This window comes from Aplidium turbinatum, chromosome 6, assembly GCF_918807975.1.
Source record: "Aplidium turbinatum chromosome 6, kaAplTurb1.1, whole genome shotgun sequence".
NCBI classification, from domain to species: domain Eukaryota; kingdom Metazoa; phylum Chordata; class Ascidiacea; order Aplousobranchia; family Polyclinidae; genus Aplidium; species Aplidium turbinatum.
The window spans coordinates 8,716,354-8,733,700 of record NC_137477.1 but is presented as its reverse complement, the minus strand read 5'-3'; the positions used below and the strand labels follow the sequence as shown (position 1 = coordinate 8,733,700).

The 17,347-nt window shown below is 36.7% G+C and overlaps 1 protein-coding gene across 1 annotated transcript; it reads left to right on the top strand.

The window, feature by feature from the left end:
* Window positions 1-14,928: 14,928 nt before the first annotated feature.
* On the top strand, window positions 14,929-17,346 carry LOC145771537 (tubulinyl-Tyr carboxypeptidase 1-like). Its single transcript, XM_082583236.1, has one exon. The coding sequence runs from the start codon at window positions 15,049-15,051 to the stop codon at window positions 16,009-16,011; it is 963 nt and encodes a 320-aa protein (XP_082439362.1). The 5' UTR covers window positions 14,929-15,048; the 3' UTR covers window positions 16,012-17,346.
* Window position 17,347: the final 1 nt, after the last annotated feature.

Here is a 17,347-nt window from a genome sequence, read left to right as displayed (position 1 = left end):
GACTCGGGCCGGGGTACATTATTGGGGCTTGAAAAGTTTCTAGAGGTTCCAGGAACGAAAAACACCGTGTATTCCTTAAAATCCACTTGTTTTCTTTAAAGGGGTCTTATTTGGAGGGGGCGGGCTTCTCATTGCTATCGGGGTCAATATTAGTAACACTATTAGGTATGACATATAAAGAGAAACGAGCAAAGATCAACAAAAATCTATGTATCTGAGCAAGCAGCAGAAGAAAATTGCTTTCTAGTCAAGCAATTTTCACTCATGTGCCCAAGTTAAGGAACAGAAAGGCTTGGAAGACCATAATTGTCTGTATCATATTCATCATCATGAACACTTTTTGTTGCTGAAGGTTCAAACTTCAAGAAAGTTATAACATCTAATGTTAAGCAAGCTTTATTGAAAGAGGACTTGTCGCTTTCTGCCATTACTGGAAACACTTTATTTTGCACAGATGACGCTTGAACTGATGTTGATTTTACGCAAAGTTGAGTGTTTCCATACCTGCTTAGTGCTTATATTGTTTATTTTGCTTCTTCACGTTTATTTAAATGCTAACTTATTTTTTACATGTAGAGGTTAAGGTAAAGATGGGACCAAACAGCAATACAAGTGGCCCAGTGGGCCATTAGCTGTTAACCGGTTTTAACGGATTTAATTAAAACGCAAAATAGCTTGTCAAATTGAGCGCAAAACCTTTGTCGAGAGGAAAGTGCTGTTACCCTGTTTGTTAATTGCACATTATAGCTTACCTCGCAATAAAACGATGGTCAATGTTTACCTGTTTTATGCTAACTATTGGTCACAGCGGTAAACCATAATATCTTCGTGGGAAAGTTGTAACGTAAAATTCCCGGATCCTTTCGTCTGTATGCGATAACATCGAAAAAACACTCTTCTGAAAACGTCTTTTTTCAAGAATTGTATTTCAGCAAAAAATGGCCAACAGGTGTTGAAACGGTTTGTGCAATGTTTTACTGGTGTTACGAAGTATGTTGCAATCTCTGCTCATTTTTTAAAATATTCCATGACGTAAGTTATGTGACGTTTCATTTGGGGAACGATTGTCTGTAACAACTATATTTGACCTTTGAAGTTGTCTGAAGTTAGGCATTAAAAGTACAGCAGCAGCTTATATAATAGCACAAACACAGCGTTCAAAACGTGTTTTTTCCTTTTACAAATTGAATTGGTATGACTCGAGCTGGAATTGAACTCAGACCTACGAAAAACCAGAATTACTAGCACTAGAGCAAGCGAAAACCACCAAACCTCTGAGCTGGATATTTTTTATATTATAAATAACCTACTACACTGTGCATATTGTCAGGATTCATGTTTTGAGAATTATCGTAAAATCAAAAACAAAACAAGAAATACTTTTAAATGTTTTTAAACTTTAAGCGCAAAGTTCAAACAGCTAATTTCATAGCCCAATTTAAAAATGATAATACTAAGCCCAATTTGACGAGTGGTCACATTGTGCCAAGTTTGAAAAATCCAGTTTTATATGGCCAAGTTACGGACATAATAAACAACAGCATAGAAAATCTGGCTACCTTGGTATGAATAGAAGCTTTGCATAGATGAGTAGGGTCGTGATTTTAACTTTGAGTATAAAAATTGTGATTAGGGGAGATTTTTGAAGAGCTTATTTAACTGTTGCTATTAACAACATTAGCCACGTAATTAGTTTAAATTTTATTTATCTGAGAAAATTTTAAAGAGTTGCGTGCGTTACTAATTGTGTAATTTGAAAAGCAAGCTTCAAACTTGTTAGGTTGATCATAAAATGTTTACCTTATGTTTGGCTTGACACTTCACTTACTATCAGACGGCTGAACAAAATAATATGGGCTAGGCTACTGCCTCCTATAGGCTACACAGTACCAGGGGCTCCGAGAGGGGGGGGAAGTCGGGCTACTTTCCCCCCTAGCATAACATTGTAAAGGAAAAACGAGGAGTTTTTCGTTTTGTCACTTTTGAAGGGGCCCATTTTTACTACTAAAATAATAATTTATCAACTTAAAAATGAACAAATTTTTGAATGAAATGCGTAGTTACAAGTATTTTTCGATCATTGTAGATGCTACTTTGGATGTTTCTGATCAAGAACAAACCATTCTCGTATCGAGTCCGGCTATGTTAAACTGCTTCAATACGTGAAATCTTGCTGTTAAGCCTACTGATCTCAATAGCCTATCACTGAACGTTTTATCTTGTTTTAACTTGAAAACTAGTGCTGCTTTGGCTAAGCGTGTACGGTATTATGTTTGCTTGACCAACTGTACCTTGACATGAGAAACTGCGTTTGCCTGGCATATGATAATGGATCCAACATATTTCGAAAAGTGTCCAAACAAGATTGAAGGAAGTAGCCTAAAACCTTTTTGCCTATTTTCTGCTTATGGATGTCATTGCTTAAATGCACTAGAGTTGGATCTAATCAAGGAAATCATTCATTGCAACTTTCGAAACACTTTTCCAAATATTTTTGTTACTTTGAAAATTTGTTACGTAAACCAGTACTTCCAGTCCTCCAACGGTTGGGAGTTGAAAACGTGGTTTTAGCACATTGAAATTTGTAAGAATTGTTTACGCTCCACCACGACTCAAAACCGAGTGAACAGTTTATGCGAGTTGTGCATCAAATTAGACCTTGCAAAATCTTTATTATTTGATGCTGTGATCTGTAACTTTGCATTGCAAAAGGTTCGGAATGGATTGAATGCTTTGTTGAGCTATTTTCATTGCCCACATTGTGTGTTTACAATTTTTCCTCTATCTAGCCTACTGTAGTAGGATATATTCTAAAATTACCACCTATAACAATTTCGATTCACAACATGACTGGAACCAACGCAGACTCAGTGATGCAGACTTGTCAAGAGAGGAGACGTTATCACCGACCCAAAAGCGACTCTTCCAGGATTCCACACAACAAACAGACAAGAACTCATCAGCAAACACGCCCACACTGCCCAAACACCAGAGAGTTTTCACAAACTACCGGTACTGCATTCTTTGGATATGGTGCATTTTTCTTGGAAGTGTCTTTATTTGGGGCCAGAGAATCGTTTTGGTACGGGACCTAGAGAATCGTTTTGGTACGAATTCTCCTCCCAACGGCCGTGAGCAAAGGCATCATGTACGAGATGTGCATGTGCACATCAAAAAACTTCACTGCAATTTTTTCAAGAAAAAATTTTGCCCAACAATGGCAATTTTGCTGCAAGTGTAGTCGAGTGATTTCTGTTGATTTTCATATTGAAAGAAGTTTTTTTCATATAACTTAGATATATAGCCTAGGCTATGTTGTTTAAAATTGAAATTTTAAAAGAATTCAATTTCACGATGAGGAAAGTAGCCAAGTTCGGCTTAAGACACTGTAGACACATGATGCAACGCATGATACAAATTCGTTACCGGTACCCTTGTATTTTTGCTGAAAAATGTTTGTTTGGGGCCCACTTTTCATATTGTTTCCCGACCAGTCATGATTTCTCTCGGAGGCCCTGCACAGTACACACATGCGTGCCTTGCAAACAGTAAAAATTCAAACCTTGCTTCCTATTGATAAGCAGGAGACATAAACTGTAAGAGTCCCTGCAAGGCACCACGAAATGCTGAGAATCACTGCTCTGGAATCTACAACAAAATTTTTAAGCAAGTCGTGTAAAAATGTGGTCTGTTATTGAGTTAAAGCTCTTAGAGAACCATGAAGGTGAAGCAGCCCAGACCTTGGATCAAATCAGCATAATTTAGCAAGACAAAGCAGAAAGATAACGCATAACTTACCACAGCAGCGAATTTACACAATTTATAACGAGATTCACGCAGAATATACAAAACTGTCTTCATCATACAAAATACATACCCACGTCGCACCAAAAATGGCGCAATGTTTGTTTCATTTTACCATTTACACCAGAAATTGTATTCCAAGTGTGAATGTTAAATAAAAAATTCGTAGTATGAATGGTAAAAGGAAACAAAACGTGCGCCATTTTTTGTGCGACGTTTTTGTATGCTGAAAACAGTTTTGTATGTTCAGTGTGAATCTCTACTAAGTGCTAGCATTCCACTGCAAAATAATATCTTTTCTATTATAAAGCAAAAGTACCTGGCATTGATTGCAGGTGAATTTTGCAAGGAAACATTTATCTGCAAGTGAATAAAAAAATATCAATAACCTTTAAAGTACATGACGTAGCTCTACACAAAGTAAAAATTACATAGCCTACGGTAACTTATTTTGACTCTTTTTTTATGTCTTTAAAGCTAATGTCTAAAAAGGTAGGATATTGCTAAATCTTAACTAGCCTACGAACAGTGGCCAATGTTTCGATCTTACGGATCTCTTCAGCGCAGTGAAACGAAAGTAGAGAGTTATTTTGAAGTTTCGGACGAGATGATAGTTTCTAAGAGTACGGTAAATAACAAGCCAATGAGATTACTAAATTTGTTTTTGAATAATGAATTGTGTATCATATAGATTGTATTATATCATATGATTGATTGATTGAATCTTTATCCTCGGACTGGGAAAGCTTCTTGCAGAGTTTAATCCTGGCAGTTTCGCATACTTGTAGAGGCTTTGAATCACTGACGCAGGCCCGGTCACCGAGATTGACAGAGTAAAGTTTCTGATTGTTGAAGTCTTCTTGCCGGGAAATTATTCCATCCATTAGATGTCGCTGAATGGAGAGCAGTCCTTAACGTGCGTTGCTCAAGCGCACATCCCGAGAGTCGAACCAGCGCAGCTTGATCTTGAAGCTTCTTTGTTCCAACAGTCACACGCTAACCAACTGAGCTATCGGGGCGGACGAATCCTATAGATGTTTACTAGTAGACCACACTACATATTCTTCATTTTTTTTTAGAATTTTAAACATTTATCTGTCCGGTTGGTCACAGCGGTAAACCATAATCTCTTCGTGGGAAAATTGTAACATAAGATTCCCAAATCCGTTCGTCTGCATGCAATGACCGAACAAGAAACACGCCTTTGAAACGTCTATTCAAATTGTATTTCTGTAAAATTAGCCCGCGGCTACCGAAAACGAGGGGGTGCAACGCCGTACACCTCTAAAAACTGTCACTACAGAACAGATTAATTGGATAAAAGACGGAACTTTTGTCCAGCTAGCAAGCACTAAGCCAACAGTTAAATGTGCGGCCAACTTTCAAGCAACCATTTCACGAATGACCAGAATAGATAGCAATATCTCAAACTCACATATGCAGTTCTGTGACGCAATAATGGAAGACAATTATGAAGTCATTCAAACAGGTGTTTAAAGCTGATGTAATATTTCCTGTTTAAACAGGTTTCAAACTGAAACAGGCCCAAACAGGTCCAAACAGGTTTGACACAAGTCTTATGAACGATGTGCAATTTTGGCACATTTTCTAGCAACTTCCATGACGTAATATTCAGTAGAGCTAAACGGTTTTTATATGACGTTTGATTTGGTGAAAAATTGTCTGGAACACCGGTGTAAGAGCGTAAGGCCAATTAACCTGTTGTTGCATCTGGATTGGCATCGATTTGAGCTGGAGCGCAGCATTTTTAGATGTCCGGATAGTTTTGATGGGCCCTGGACGAATCACGAAAGGATAACACAAACCCGCCGTGTTGTTGTTTCGCCTGTCGAAAATGTCTATTTCCTCCTAAACACCTTTTACATTTCTAGAATGCGTTAATCTTTGTAGGCTATAGCCTAGGCTATAAGTACCTAACTTAGCTCTACACAAAGAAATTTAAGAAGGTTCTGCTTCAAAGAGAGTCCGAATATTTGCTAAGTAGCCTATAGATAGGCTATCGGGTCCAACTTAATTGCTTTGTAGCCTTGGATACCTTCAGCTGCTGCAAGGTAGACATTTTTACGAAAATCGCGTAGCCTATTGGGAAAACGAAAAAAACAGTTAGGCTACCGTAATTTTGAAAGTTCACTACAACAGTTTTAGAAACCTGATTAGAAAACCCAAAACTGCAAAAGCCTCTACAAGTATGCGAGTCTACCAGAAATAACTTATCAAGGCTTTGTCGGTCTAAGGATATAAAGATTCAAAACCAACCGACCAATTTTTCCAACGCCAACTGTAGCCTATTTGAATTTGTAACAGTAGAAAACGGTACTTTTCAACGGTGTCCGACAAATTGTTCGTACTAAGCAATTGTTCGTAAAGCAATTGTTCGTAAGCAATTGTTCGTAAAACAATTGTTCGTAAAATTAATTCTTCGTAAAACAATTCTTCCTAAAGCATTTTTTCGTGCATGCAGTTAAAATTTGATGTAGGCTATACGAAGAAATGCTTTACGAAGAATTGTTTTACGGATTTCATTTTACGTAAAACAGTTTACAAACAATTGTTTTACGAACAATTGCTTACGAACAATTTGCCTATAACCCTTTTCAACAAATGTCAGTGCAAAAAAGTGTCAGCGGCTTAATAGTCTCCTGTAGACGAATTCTCATGGTTGATTTGGTTTTTAATCTTTATCCTCGGACTGACAAGGCCTTGATAGGTTATTCCTGGTAGTTTCGCATAGCCTACATGCAGTGGCGCCGCCAGACCTTCAACAATGGGGGGGCAAAATATTGACAGTGCAAGACAGTAGCGTAGTCAAAAATTTTGAAAGGGGGGGTGTTGACAGCAGGCGGGCGAAGCCCGATGGCGTGTTCGACGAAGGCGACCCTTAGCGGCGGGGGGTCTGGGGGGGCCTCCCCCAGAAAATTTTGAAAAATTACTTTCAGTTTGGTGCATTTTGAGAGCATTTTCAACAAAATTGTGGGTATGAATATATCTGTAAAATGGTGCTGTCCGGTGGCATAGCAAAAGGATAAGATCACGTTTTCTTCGGCATTTTTTCGGTAAAGCTAAGTCTCTATGTTTTCTTGTTGCTAATTCCAGACTAAGATATTTGAATGTTTGGCATTGGCAAAACTCGCTCTTTTAATCCAGTTTCGTTTAAAATGAGGCAAACTTTGTTTTAGAGACATAGGTTGATTGCTTTTTTTTTTTTGCGAGATTATTACAGTTTTATTATTTATCAATTTTCTCCTTGGTTGATTCAAAAAGCGATCTTATTCCGGTAAGTCACTAACTTTTATACTCTGAAGTCAACCCAAAGTTTAGAAAATGTAACGTCATAGAGGTCATACATCTTGATGAGGGTCAAACAAAAAGCTTTGAGACAATGAAGTTACTTTAGGCTATTTCTGATATATTTAAGTTTTGTATAACGAATAGCTGTTTAGATGTTAATCTAGATCGAACAAGCGATCTCAGCAGTTGCAGATGGCTTGCATCCTTGCACAGTTTGACGAGAAATTACATCATAGGCTAAATCTTTTCTTGTAAACAATGTATTAACATCCGTAAATTCAATTTGAAAGGTTGAAACCCCCGAACCCCTCCCTTGGCTACGCCACTGGTGCAAGACAGTGGTATATTATTTAATTTCTCTTGTTTTCTACCAGGGCTGGAAAAAATGTTTAGCTTCCCGGGAATCTGTTTTTTAGAGAAAAAATTTCCCGCGGCTTACAATCACGACAATGAGAACCTTATATTTTACTGATCTCCGGAGCTGACGTAAACCTTAAAAGTCATGTCGACATATTCTTGATGCCCCCCCTTATCGAAAATTGTTCTTTGTAATACCGCTTTGAAGGAGGATTACGACTATGAACAAAAGAATAAATTTTAAACTTCATTTTGAATTGAAAAGACATGACGTAATGTCTTCCAACCTTACTTATATATTTTTTCATTACGTAACGTCTTGTAGGAATAAATTCAGTATGATCACTCAAAATGAAAGCAATGGGACTACGAATCTTCACTAAACCAATCAATCAATGGTCTTGTTGCACCGAAGATGACAACCTTATATTTTACTGATCTCCGGAGCTGACGTAAACCTTAAGGCATAGATCTGTTGACTCAATGCAAACCCTTTGAAGGTTGGGGGGAGGGGGCTGTCAATTCAACTTTTTTGTATCAACAGTTGTATCTCTAAAACCACTGAGGCTGCGACTACGAGATTTCTTGACTTTTCCTAACTTTTATTCACCTCTATTGAGCTGAAATTATGAGCGAATAAAGGGTATAAATTGAAAGATATAAGGCATTTCTCAGCACATCCACTGAAATATTTCATATTCTAATTGTGAAACATTTTCCCACCAGCTGGATGAAAGTAATTAATTTGGCCAATGTCTCGTTAATCCTAACTGTTTCACAGCGTGAAGGGCATTGGCTGTATGTAAAATAATGTAAAAAAAAAATTAATGACAACATTACAATGCACGTTATTCATTACTCTACCAAAAAATAATGTGTAAACTCACGCTACAAATTACACTTATAAGTGACCTCAACATTTCAACGTATATGAGCAGTTCCAAAATTCACATAGTTTTAATTTTCGGATATGCTCAGCGTGAGTACTTTTACAAAGTGAATCCCAAATTTTGAAACCGTGCCAAAATAACAGAGATATCACTTCTAAAGCATACGAAGAATCGACAGCCCCCCCCAAACTGGGCAAGACTCTAGGAGCCCAACCTTCTAAGGGTTAAAAGTCATGTCGACTTATTCTTGATGCCCCCCTTATCGAAAATTGTTCTTTGTAGTACCGCTTTGAAGGTGGATTACGACTATGAACAAAAGAATAAATTTTAAACTTCAATTTGCATTGAAAACACATGACGTCATGTCTTCCAACCTTATCACATTTTTTTCATTACGTAATATTTACCACCACCAAACCACTTTTGACGATCGAATTTGTTAATTTATTATTTCGTAAAATGTTCAGATGATGTCACGTCATAACGCCGATTTGAGATATAATTTCATTCATGACGTCGTATGGATGACAAACTTTTACAAGTTTTATACTCTGCTGAGATTAAAGAAGAAACATAAATGATAAATAATGGAGAAATTGAGTCTCCTTTACAACTTAAGAATCGAACAACTCAAAACTGCTGAAACAAAACGTTTTGTTTAAGTGAAAGAATCACTGCAAGCAACCAATGCCAAAATGCGCGCGGAAGAAGTCATGGGAGTGTGAGGTATCAAAACTTTAACAGGTTGTTATTATTCTACATCAATGTGACGTTAGTTAAAACTTTAAAAAGTCTATATCTTTGCTTCTGTAGAAAATCTTTTTATTTACTGCACAATTTAGTCATCAAGGTTTTTCATACTTTTTTTTAAAGAGAGAGCTTTTACCCCCCCCCCCTCCTTACAACTTGAGTTGACTTACTTGAGGTTGGGATCTAAATATTAAAAAAATAATATTAATATGTAATAATAAAAAATAAAAAAGATGATGCCCAAAACATTGGGGGGGCAGCTGCCCCGCCTGCCCCCCCCTGCCGGCGCCACTGCCTACATGTAGACTGTAGAGGCTTTTGAGTTTTGACGCAGAGTGAAGTTTCCGATTGTTGAAGTGTTGTTGCCGGGAAATTATTCCATCCATTAGGTGCCGCTGAATGGAGAGCAGTTTTTAGTATGCGTTGCTAGAGCGCAAACCCCGAGAGTCGAACCAGCGCAGCTTGATCTTGAAGCTTCTTCGTTTACAAAGTTACGCGTTAACCAACTGAGCTGTTATGCAGGTCTGTAAGCTGCAGTGATGTAGCCTACGCGCATACAAAAAATATTGACGCCGTCAGCGTAAACGCAAACGCTCGAAAAACTATACGCCGTATGCGTTAACGTAACTTGTAAAAAAAGTTGGCGGCGTCAGCGCATACACTAGCGTAAACTCATTTTGTTTGCTAGGTGCCAAACATTCACACGGTATAAATAAACCACTCGAAACAAAAAAGTTTTATTTTGAATTTCCACAAAGAAACACAAGCATCTGAAAGTGTTCATCTGACATTTTGCCCATTGAAAACATTCTTTCAACTGCAGCGCTGGAAGGTATTGGCGTGTTGTAGCGAAAAAAAGACATTAAAAAGTATGCGTTGACGCTATGCGCTAAAAAACCGCGAAAACTTTACGGCGTAGCCTCAAGCGCAACTTATCCAAAAAAGTGTGGCCGCAAGCGTTAGCGTAAACAAAAAGTCTACGCCGCAAGTTTGCGGCGTAGAATTTGTGGCGTATACATCATCTACATCACCATATAGTGGGGGCACCTTGACTTAGATAACCGCATGGTTTTTTCGGTGCCTCCATGGTGTAGTTTCCATATCAAAAAAGCGATTTGTTATATCTACTGATGTGTACATTGAAAATGAATGTGGAGCTATACCGAAATAAACTTGATTGATTGATACGTACATTTCTGGTAAGCTGTCATGCAGGTCATATCTCCATCATTCTCTTGTAGGCCTATCCTGATTCTATTTGAATAAAATTATTTACTGGAGAAATCACACTTATGTGGCGAAAGTTTTAACTTAATAAATTTGAATTATCCGATTCAGTGCAGTGCTGTCTATTTTTTTTTATGTATTATCTCTTACATTTCAAAATTTAAATAAAAAAAATGATCCAACAAGTTTCTATGTGATAGTTGCCACGACAACGATGGGGAAGCCCCACAGTTAGAACTGTCTTAGATGCATTTCAAAAAGATTTCATTCTGTTGACATCAGACATCACAAACTTCAAAATTAATAATTGTTATCAAGTGTTTTTTTAAATCTTGACAAAAAGTATAGGTTAAAAATCAGTTCTTAGACTTAGTTTACGTTTTTCATGTCCAGACAAGGTACTCCAATAAAATGACTCTAACTGGTGCCAGATTAGCCTAACTGTTAAGATTAATTTGAAAAACTTTTGTAAGAAGTCTTTTTATGAGTCATCTCATTTAATTTTTCATTATAGGCTAAACGTATCCTGAATGAAGGGGACTATTGCATGTTTCTCACTTAAATGTAAGCTGAAATTGTTTAACTACGACTGTAAGCTGCTAGTATGTTTAAGATTTTGTGTACCAGTAGCCTACCAGTATTTCTGCCAAATACAGCGTAATAGAAAATGTTCATAGACATGCAACTAAATTGGTACTTTACCATACCTGATTAGAAATTGATCATTTTTACTTTCTCATGTATGTTTTTGCTTTTTTATTGTATTTAAAAAAATACAAATGTTGAACTTGCCTTCTTTAGCATTACATCGTTTTCTTCATCATACTATTTAGGTGTACCGGTATATTTAAATGGTTTATATGGTGTGAATTGTACGATACTGCACTAGTGCAGATTTATCCAAGTATCAATTACACAAGAGCCCATAACTTCAGATTATGTGAAACACTAAGTACTGCAACAAGTAATTTTTTATAATATTAGGCTTTTTATAATATTAGGCTTTTTATAATAACTTTTTATAATATTGTACGATAGTACATGGAATAAAAATGGAGTAAATGTTCGCAACCAGTCATATTCATAACTCACTGTACTAAATGCTGGTGTTTTTGTATATGTTTATATAATATATGTTAATGGTATCAGCTTTTCTATCATGTTTTAGTGTGTTATTGCTCAATTCTAAAAACTATTCATGTTTGTTAATTGGTATGATATCTATTTGTTTTGAAAATGTAGGTGTTAACATAAATTAACAACTATAATATGTCATGTTATATATCATATCATTTTATTTTTTATCATTAAAGTGTCGATGACAAAAAAGATAGTACTAGGTGCAAAAAGTGATACACCGGCATATCAATGAGGGATCAAGACATTCTGTTGTGACCGACTTGAAATAAGACAATTTACTGCTGCAGTCCTGTCACAATGACATCTCACCAAAGTGCTCATCTAGCTGCGAGAAGGCCATTTTTGCAATAGGCCTTGCAATTTGCCTTTACATGATAGAAGCCAGTGGCTCTTATATAGAATGGTAGGTTAAGTACCGTACTTTTCAAAATTAATCCTCAGACAGCCCTTGACAAAAAATCAGTTGTACTGCAGCGAATTTAAAGTACTTCAGTATAAGTATCAAAAGTAACTGGCTGCACAGGGCAAGAACAAGGATATCTAAAGACAGGGATACGAAGGCTTTTATTATGTCTGACTATACTTTACTTTATGGTGATTGAAAAGTAACTCCCTATTTTAAAAAAACTATAATTTATTTTTAAAATATAATTTCTACAATTAATGAATATGAGAAGGAAGTATAATGCATGGGCTTTTATTTAAAATTCGATATGGGCGCCTTTATTTGCCACCAGCTTCTCAAGTCGACCAGGAATCGCATCAACTGATTTCGCAAGAAACTCTTGCGGGATGTAAATCATAACTTCTCGTATTCGCCCTTCAAGTTCTTCCAAATTTCTTGGTTTGGTTGAGTAGACTTCCTCTTTCAGCCAACTCCAGAGAAAAAAGTCGCAGGGTGTTAAGTCAGGACTTCTGGCCGGCCATTCGTGTGAACCGCGACGACCCATCCATCTTCCAGGAAATTGAGCATTTAGCCATTCACGAACAACAATAGCAAAGTGTGGAGGAGCTCCATCTTGCATGAAAATCAAATCTTCAATATTTTCCCAAGCACTGATAATTGGCCAAATTTCATCTTTCAACATAGCGAGGTACCTTTCGGCATTCATGGTATCGCGAAGAATGAAAGGACCCACAATCCTATCAAAAGTCATTCCACACCATACCGTTACTTTGGGTCGATTTTGCATTTTTTCACAGGTAACACGAGGATCTTCTTCCGCCCAGTAGTGGCAGTTATGACGGTTCACAAATCCACCTATGTGGAATACAGCTTCATCACTCCATAGAATATTTTTAAAGAGGTTGGGCCAATCTCTAAACCAAGCCAACATTATTTCACCAAACTCCATACGAATGTCAAAGTCTTCGGCAGAGAGTGCTTGACAGTAATGCGGCTTCCAAGCACGCCATTTAAGCTCGTTTTTTAGCACATTACGTACACAATGAAAGGAGAGCCCACTTTCTCTTGTTGCTTGACGAATTGACTTATGTGGGCTACAGGTAAACATTTCTTGAACAACTTGCACTACCTCAGGATCTCTGGATTTGGAAGGACGACCGCTTCTTTGAGTATCAGCCACAGATCCTGTGGTCATAAGTTTTTTATGACAATTCTTGATCGTCTTCGGGTCAATTTGGGCATGTTTTCCCTTAATAGTTCTCCACCATCTTTGCACTTGAACAATGCATCCCCAAACTTCGTAACGCGCGGTTATCTGGGCACGTTCCTGTAGAGTAAGACGTCCAGCCATTTTCGTAGGGTTTTGAAATAAAATAAATTTGAAAAGATTGAAATTGAACAATATTTAAACAAATCTGAAAGGAAAACAAGAACATAAATTAAATTGCCATACATTAAGTAATATACACACAAAAATTGAGAAACATGATATAGCATTTGAATAAATTGTATTTATTTTAAAATAGGGAGTTACTTTTCAATCACCTTGTAGAAGGGCTTTTGTTTCATCATCATAATCCATCGTCGGTTTGTTCCCCACTAGTGGGGGTGGCCGATTGTTTCCGCGCAGCAATTGTTTTAATCCCTTTTCTCCATTTCACCCTGTCCCTTGCATCTTCCTCCTTCAGTCCGACTTTTTTAAATTCATCCTTCACTTGTTGTTTCCACGTTCTTCTTGGACGACCGCGTTTCCTCTTCCCATCCACCTTTAGATCTAGTGCCTTTCTAAGAAAACTTCCTTCCTCCCTCCTTATCACATGTCCATACCATCTTACTCCATTTGCCCTTGCCAGTTGGTCTATGGTCTCTCTCATCTCTAGCATATCCAACAATTCTTCAGTCCTTTTTTCCCTTCTCGTTTTCACCCCACACATTGCTCTCACCATTGACCTTTCCGTTCTTCTCAGGATTGCCAGTTCACTCTCTCTCAATATCCATGTCTCGCTACTGTTTATCGTAAATAATCTGTGTTTATTGTAAAATGACAATTGGCACCGATAGTAGTTTAATAAATCTTGTTATGATAACTTGCATTGCGCTATTAGCATCAGGCCTGGATAATCACAGCATGCTCATGGTTGCTTGTTAATTCAACTACCCATATACTTGCTTTACATTTAGCCTACCGCATCAGGCTTTGTAAAAAAACAGCTTACTGGTAACTTTTCAACTGTCTTTGTAAACAAGTATTCTTTAAATATGCTCTACGTAACATTTACTAACTGTCTTCTGTAGCTCATTGTACCAGCTGCACTACAAAACTTTCTATGATTTTAAAAAAAGACACATGTTTAAAGCACTACAAACTACCACCCTAGTTGTGTCATGAGAATAAGGCAATCGCTTTGAGCCTTCGTATCCCCTTCTCTAGATATCCCTGGGCAAGATATGCAAAGTAGAATTTACATCACATAGTCCTCTTGTGGGATGTACATTGTACAATTGTACATTGCAGTAAGATGTATATTGCAGTGAGTTGTAGTGGTGTACGGTAATCATGTTTTTGCGTTTTTACAATTTTTGGAAGGTTTTGAAGGTTTTGATTTGCACACTGCACAGCGACTCTTTATATCATAGCACAGCAGTTATCATCAGAGAAGCTATTGAGCAAACTGTAAGCTTAATGTGTATTCAAACTCTGTTAAAAAAAGATTAAACACTTAGTACATGGTCACCATGTAGGTAGGCCTACTACTGATGAGATGTCTCTGCGACAGGTCAGTCAATGTGAATTGTCTCGTGTTATTGAATGGTTCAAAACGTGCCTGAATAGTGAATAGGTAGGTGTTTGTGTAATATAGTACATGTCTGAAGCTAGCACAGCCACAGAACCTAAAAACAATGCGCATAGAATTTAACAAAAACAAGAAGAACCACATATATGCAGTACAATAGAATCTAATTAATCCATCCATGTATCAAGCCCAATTTGCTTTGGAATGGATTTATTTCATAACAATAAATTGATATATTTTATGTAGGAACTTATGCCTTTTAAAATGTGCACATAAGTGCAGTGTGTTTAACAGCAAGTGTGTCAGCAAGTGTGTTGTAAATGTAACTTTGGTATGTCAAATGTAAAAAAGTACTTTGAGAATCTTCTACATGGAAAATAAGGACCCGGAAACTAAAGACCATCCTTCTGATGATGAAGCTGGAGCATTTTATGTGAATAAACATGGTTTTCCTATTGATGAAAAAACTTGGAATAGAATGTGGCGATATGCTTCAAAAATTCACCCACATGCCAAAAAAGACATGGATGAAATTAAAAATGCCAGTGATTTAGCTGATGTACCTACTGCAAGTCCACCTGTTTTAAATCCTCAGATGCCTGTCAGCCAGTCCATGCAGCTTGTTCAAGAATTTATTAACAGTTTTAGTTATAATCACACGGGAACCCAAATGTTTGAAATTAAAAAAGGACGACCAATAGCTGGTCTTATGGACAAAGCAAAAGAAATGATAAGGGAAGCTCTTCCAATAAAATGCCTTGAAGCAGTGATCCTTGCAATATACTTAACAAACGATTTACCAAATGTGGAACGTTTTCCCATAGGGTTCAAATCTGTTTTCAATGGCCATAGGTATTATCATGTTGTTCTGGGTATATATCACGGAGGACTTTTTGGAGCATTAGGAATGAGTAGAAGACACGACCTTATGGATAAGCCATTGTGTTTTAAAAGTCTTCATTCTTTGATTCTCGATTATGAGACTGCCTATGCAAGATATACTCATGATTTGAAAAAAGTCCGTATTGGTGGCATTGTGCCACACGATATACATAGTCAAGAAAGATTGTATTGGGGTGTTATTGGTGTTAATCTAGCCAGAACAAGCTATGCTGAAAGGCAACAAAAATTTGATCAATATACAAAAGAGATGAAGACACATTCATCATTTTCAGCACCTTTGTTTTTTAAAAAAGAGATATACAGAACTACCCAAGCTCACCGTCAGCGCACTGTGGCAGATAGAACAGAGGACCAAAAAGTTGATTGTGCTAATTCCAACGTAAAACCAGTAAAACCAATTGTAACCACAAATTATCACGTAAAAGTATGAAAGTCAAGCAGCTGGCTGTATACATTAAATCAAATTCCCATCAGAATGTTACTGTCACTCTGATTGTATTTTCATTTTTAATGCCATATTTTTTCAAACTAATTTGATTGGTCAGCTTATTGACTGTTTGTGGTGGTATATACAATGACATCTTTTTTGTTGAAGAAAATTGTTACACTTACCTCACTTAATCAGATCACATTGAGATTAAGTCAATTTTGTTCTGTCAATTCAATGTTCCAATTTGATTGGGAAAACTGTACATAAAATGAATTTAAGACCAGTGAAAGCTGTCTGAATAAACAAGTGTGAGCTCCAAAGGAGAGTTAGTACTGTACATAAATACTTTTTATGAGCAATAATTGTCGATTACTCAAGGTGATAGAAAATTTATCTAAAGTATAGTAATTTTTGCTGTTTGTTCAGTTAGAGCAAATGTGTAATTGTGTATGTATGATAGCTTGCACTTAAATTTATGATTTATCACATTTCTTGTGAGGAAAGAGTATTTGTGCTTTGCCAACTAATGGAAGAATATTATTTTCTTTCACAGCCCCTTTGAGCTGAAAGGTTTTTGTCTACTGTATTTACAATGCATGGCCTCAGTGTTTGAAATGAATTACAATGTTCTAATTTTCATTTTTGTTGATGATAACATCTGAAGCTAAAACTGATGGTGTTCTGACTTAAAAGATATAGATACTTTTTTTTATCAACGATCAGTTTGGTGACAGTGTTTTTGTTGATCTTTGCTACTTATGGATTTGACTTGATTAGGCCTACTGCTTTTTGCTGACATTTTGCATAGGCTCATTTATGAGCACTTGAGCAGGCTACCTGACAAGTTGTGCAGAAGCTAATTTATGTCAGTTTACAAATTTTGAATCAAATGCTGTGTGAAGTTGAAAGAAAAAATTGCATGTACAAGTATAAGTTGTATCAAATTCCAATTGCAATGACTTTTCAATGTATTTTTGTTTATAAACCTGCCGCAAAATGAACGTTTCATCCTTGTTCAGGAGCTGTACTTTTAGATGAAAACGTCTGTGAATCGCAAACATCTTTGTTTTTTTCAAAATGGTGTTACAAATAATAAATACACTTTTCATGTGTGCCTTACATGTTGTTAAACGTAGGCTGAATGTAAATATGTACATCATAAACAACTATTTTTTTGGTTTATTTTGTTGGCATTGATTTTGAACAGTGTGTATAAGAGAAAATATCGAATTGCACTTTCATTCACTGTGTATTTTGTGCTTTATCACTTATCTTGGTGTAGTACAATATTGTAGGCCAGTGGCCACTTTGGTTACTGTATTTTTTACATTTTAGG

Bases quoted from the DNA above. Each gene is read 5' to 3' on its own strand.
- LOC145771537 (XM_082583236.1), top strand. From the start codon at position 15,049: ATGGAAAATAAGGACCCGGAAACTAAAGACCATCCTTCTGATGATGAA.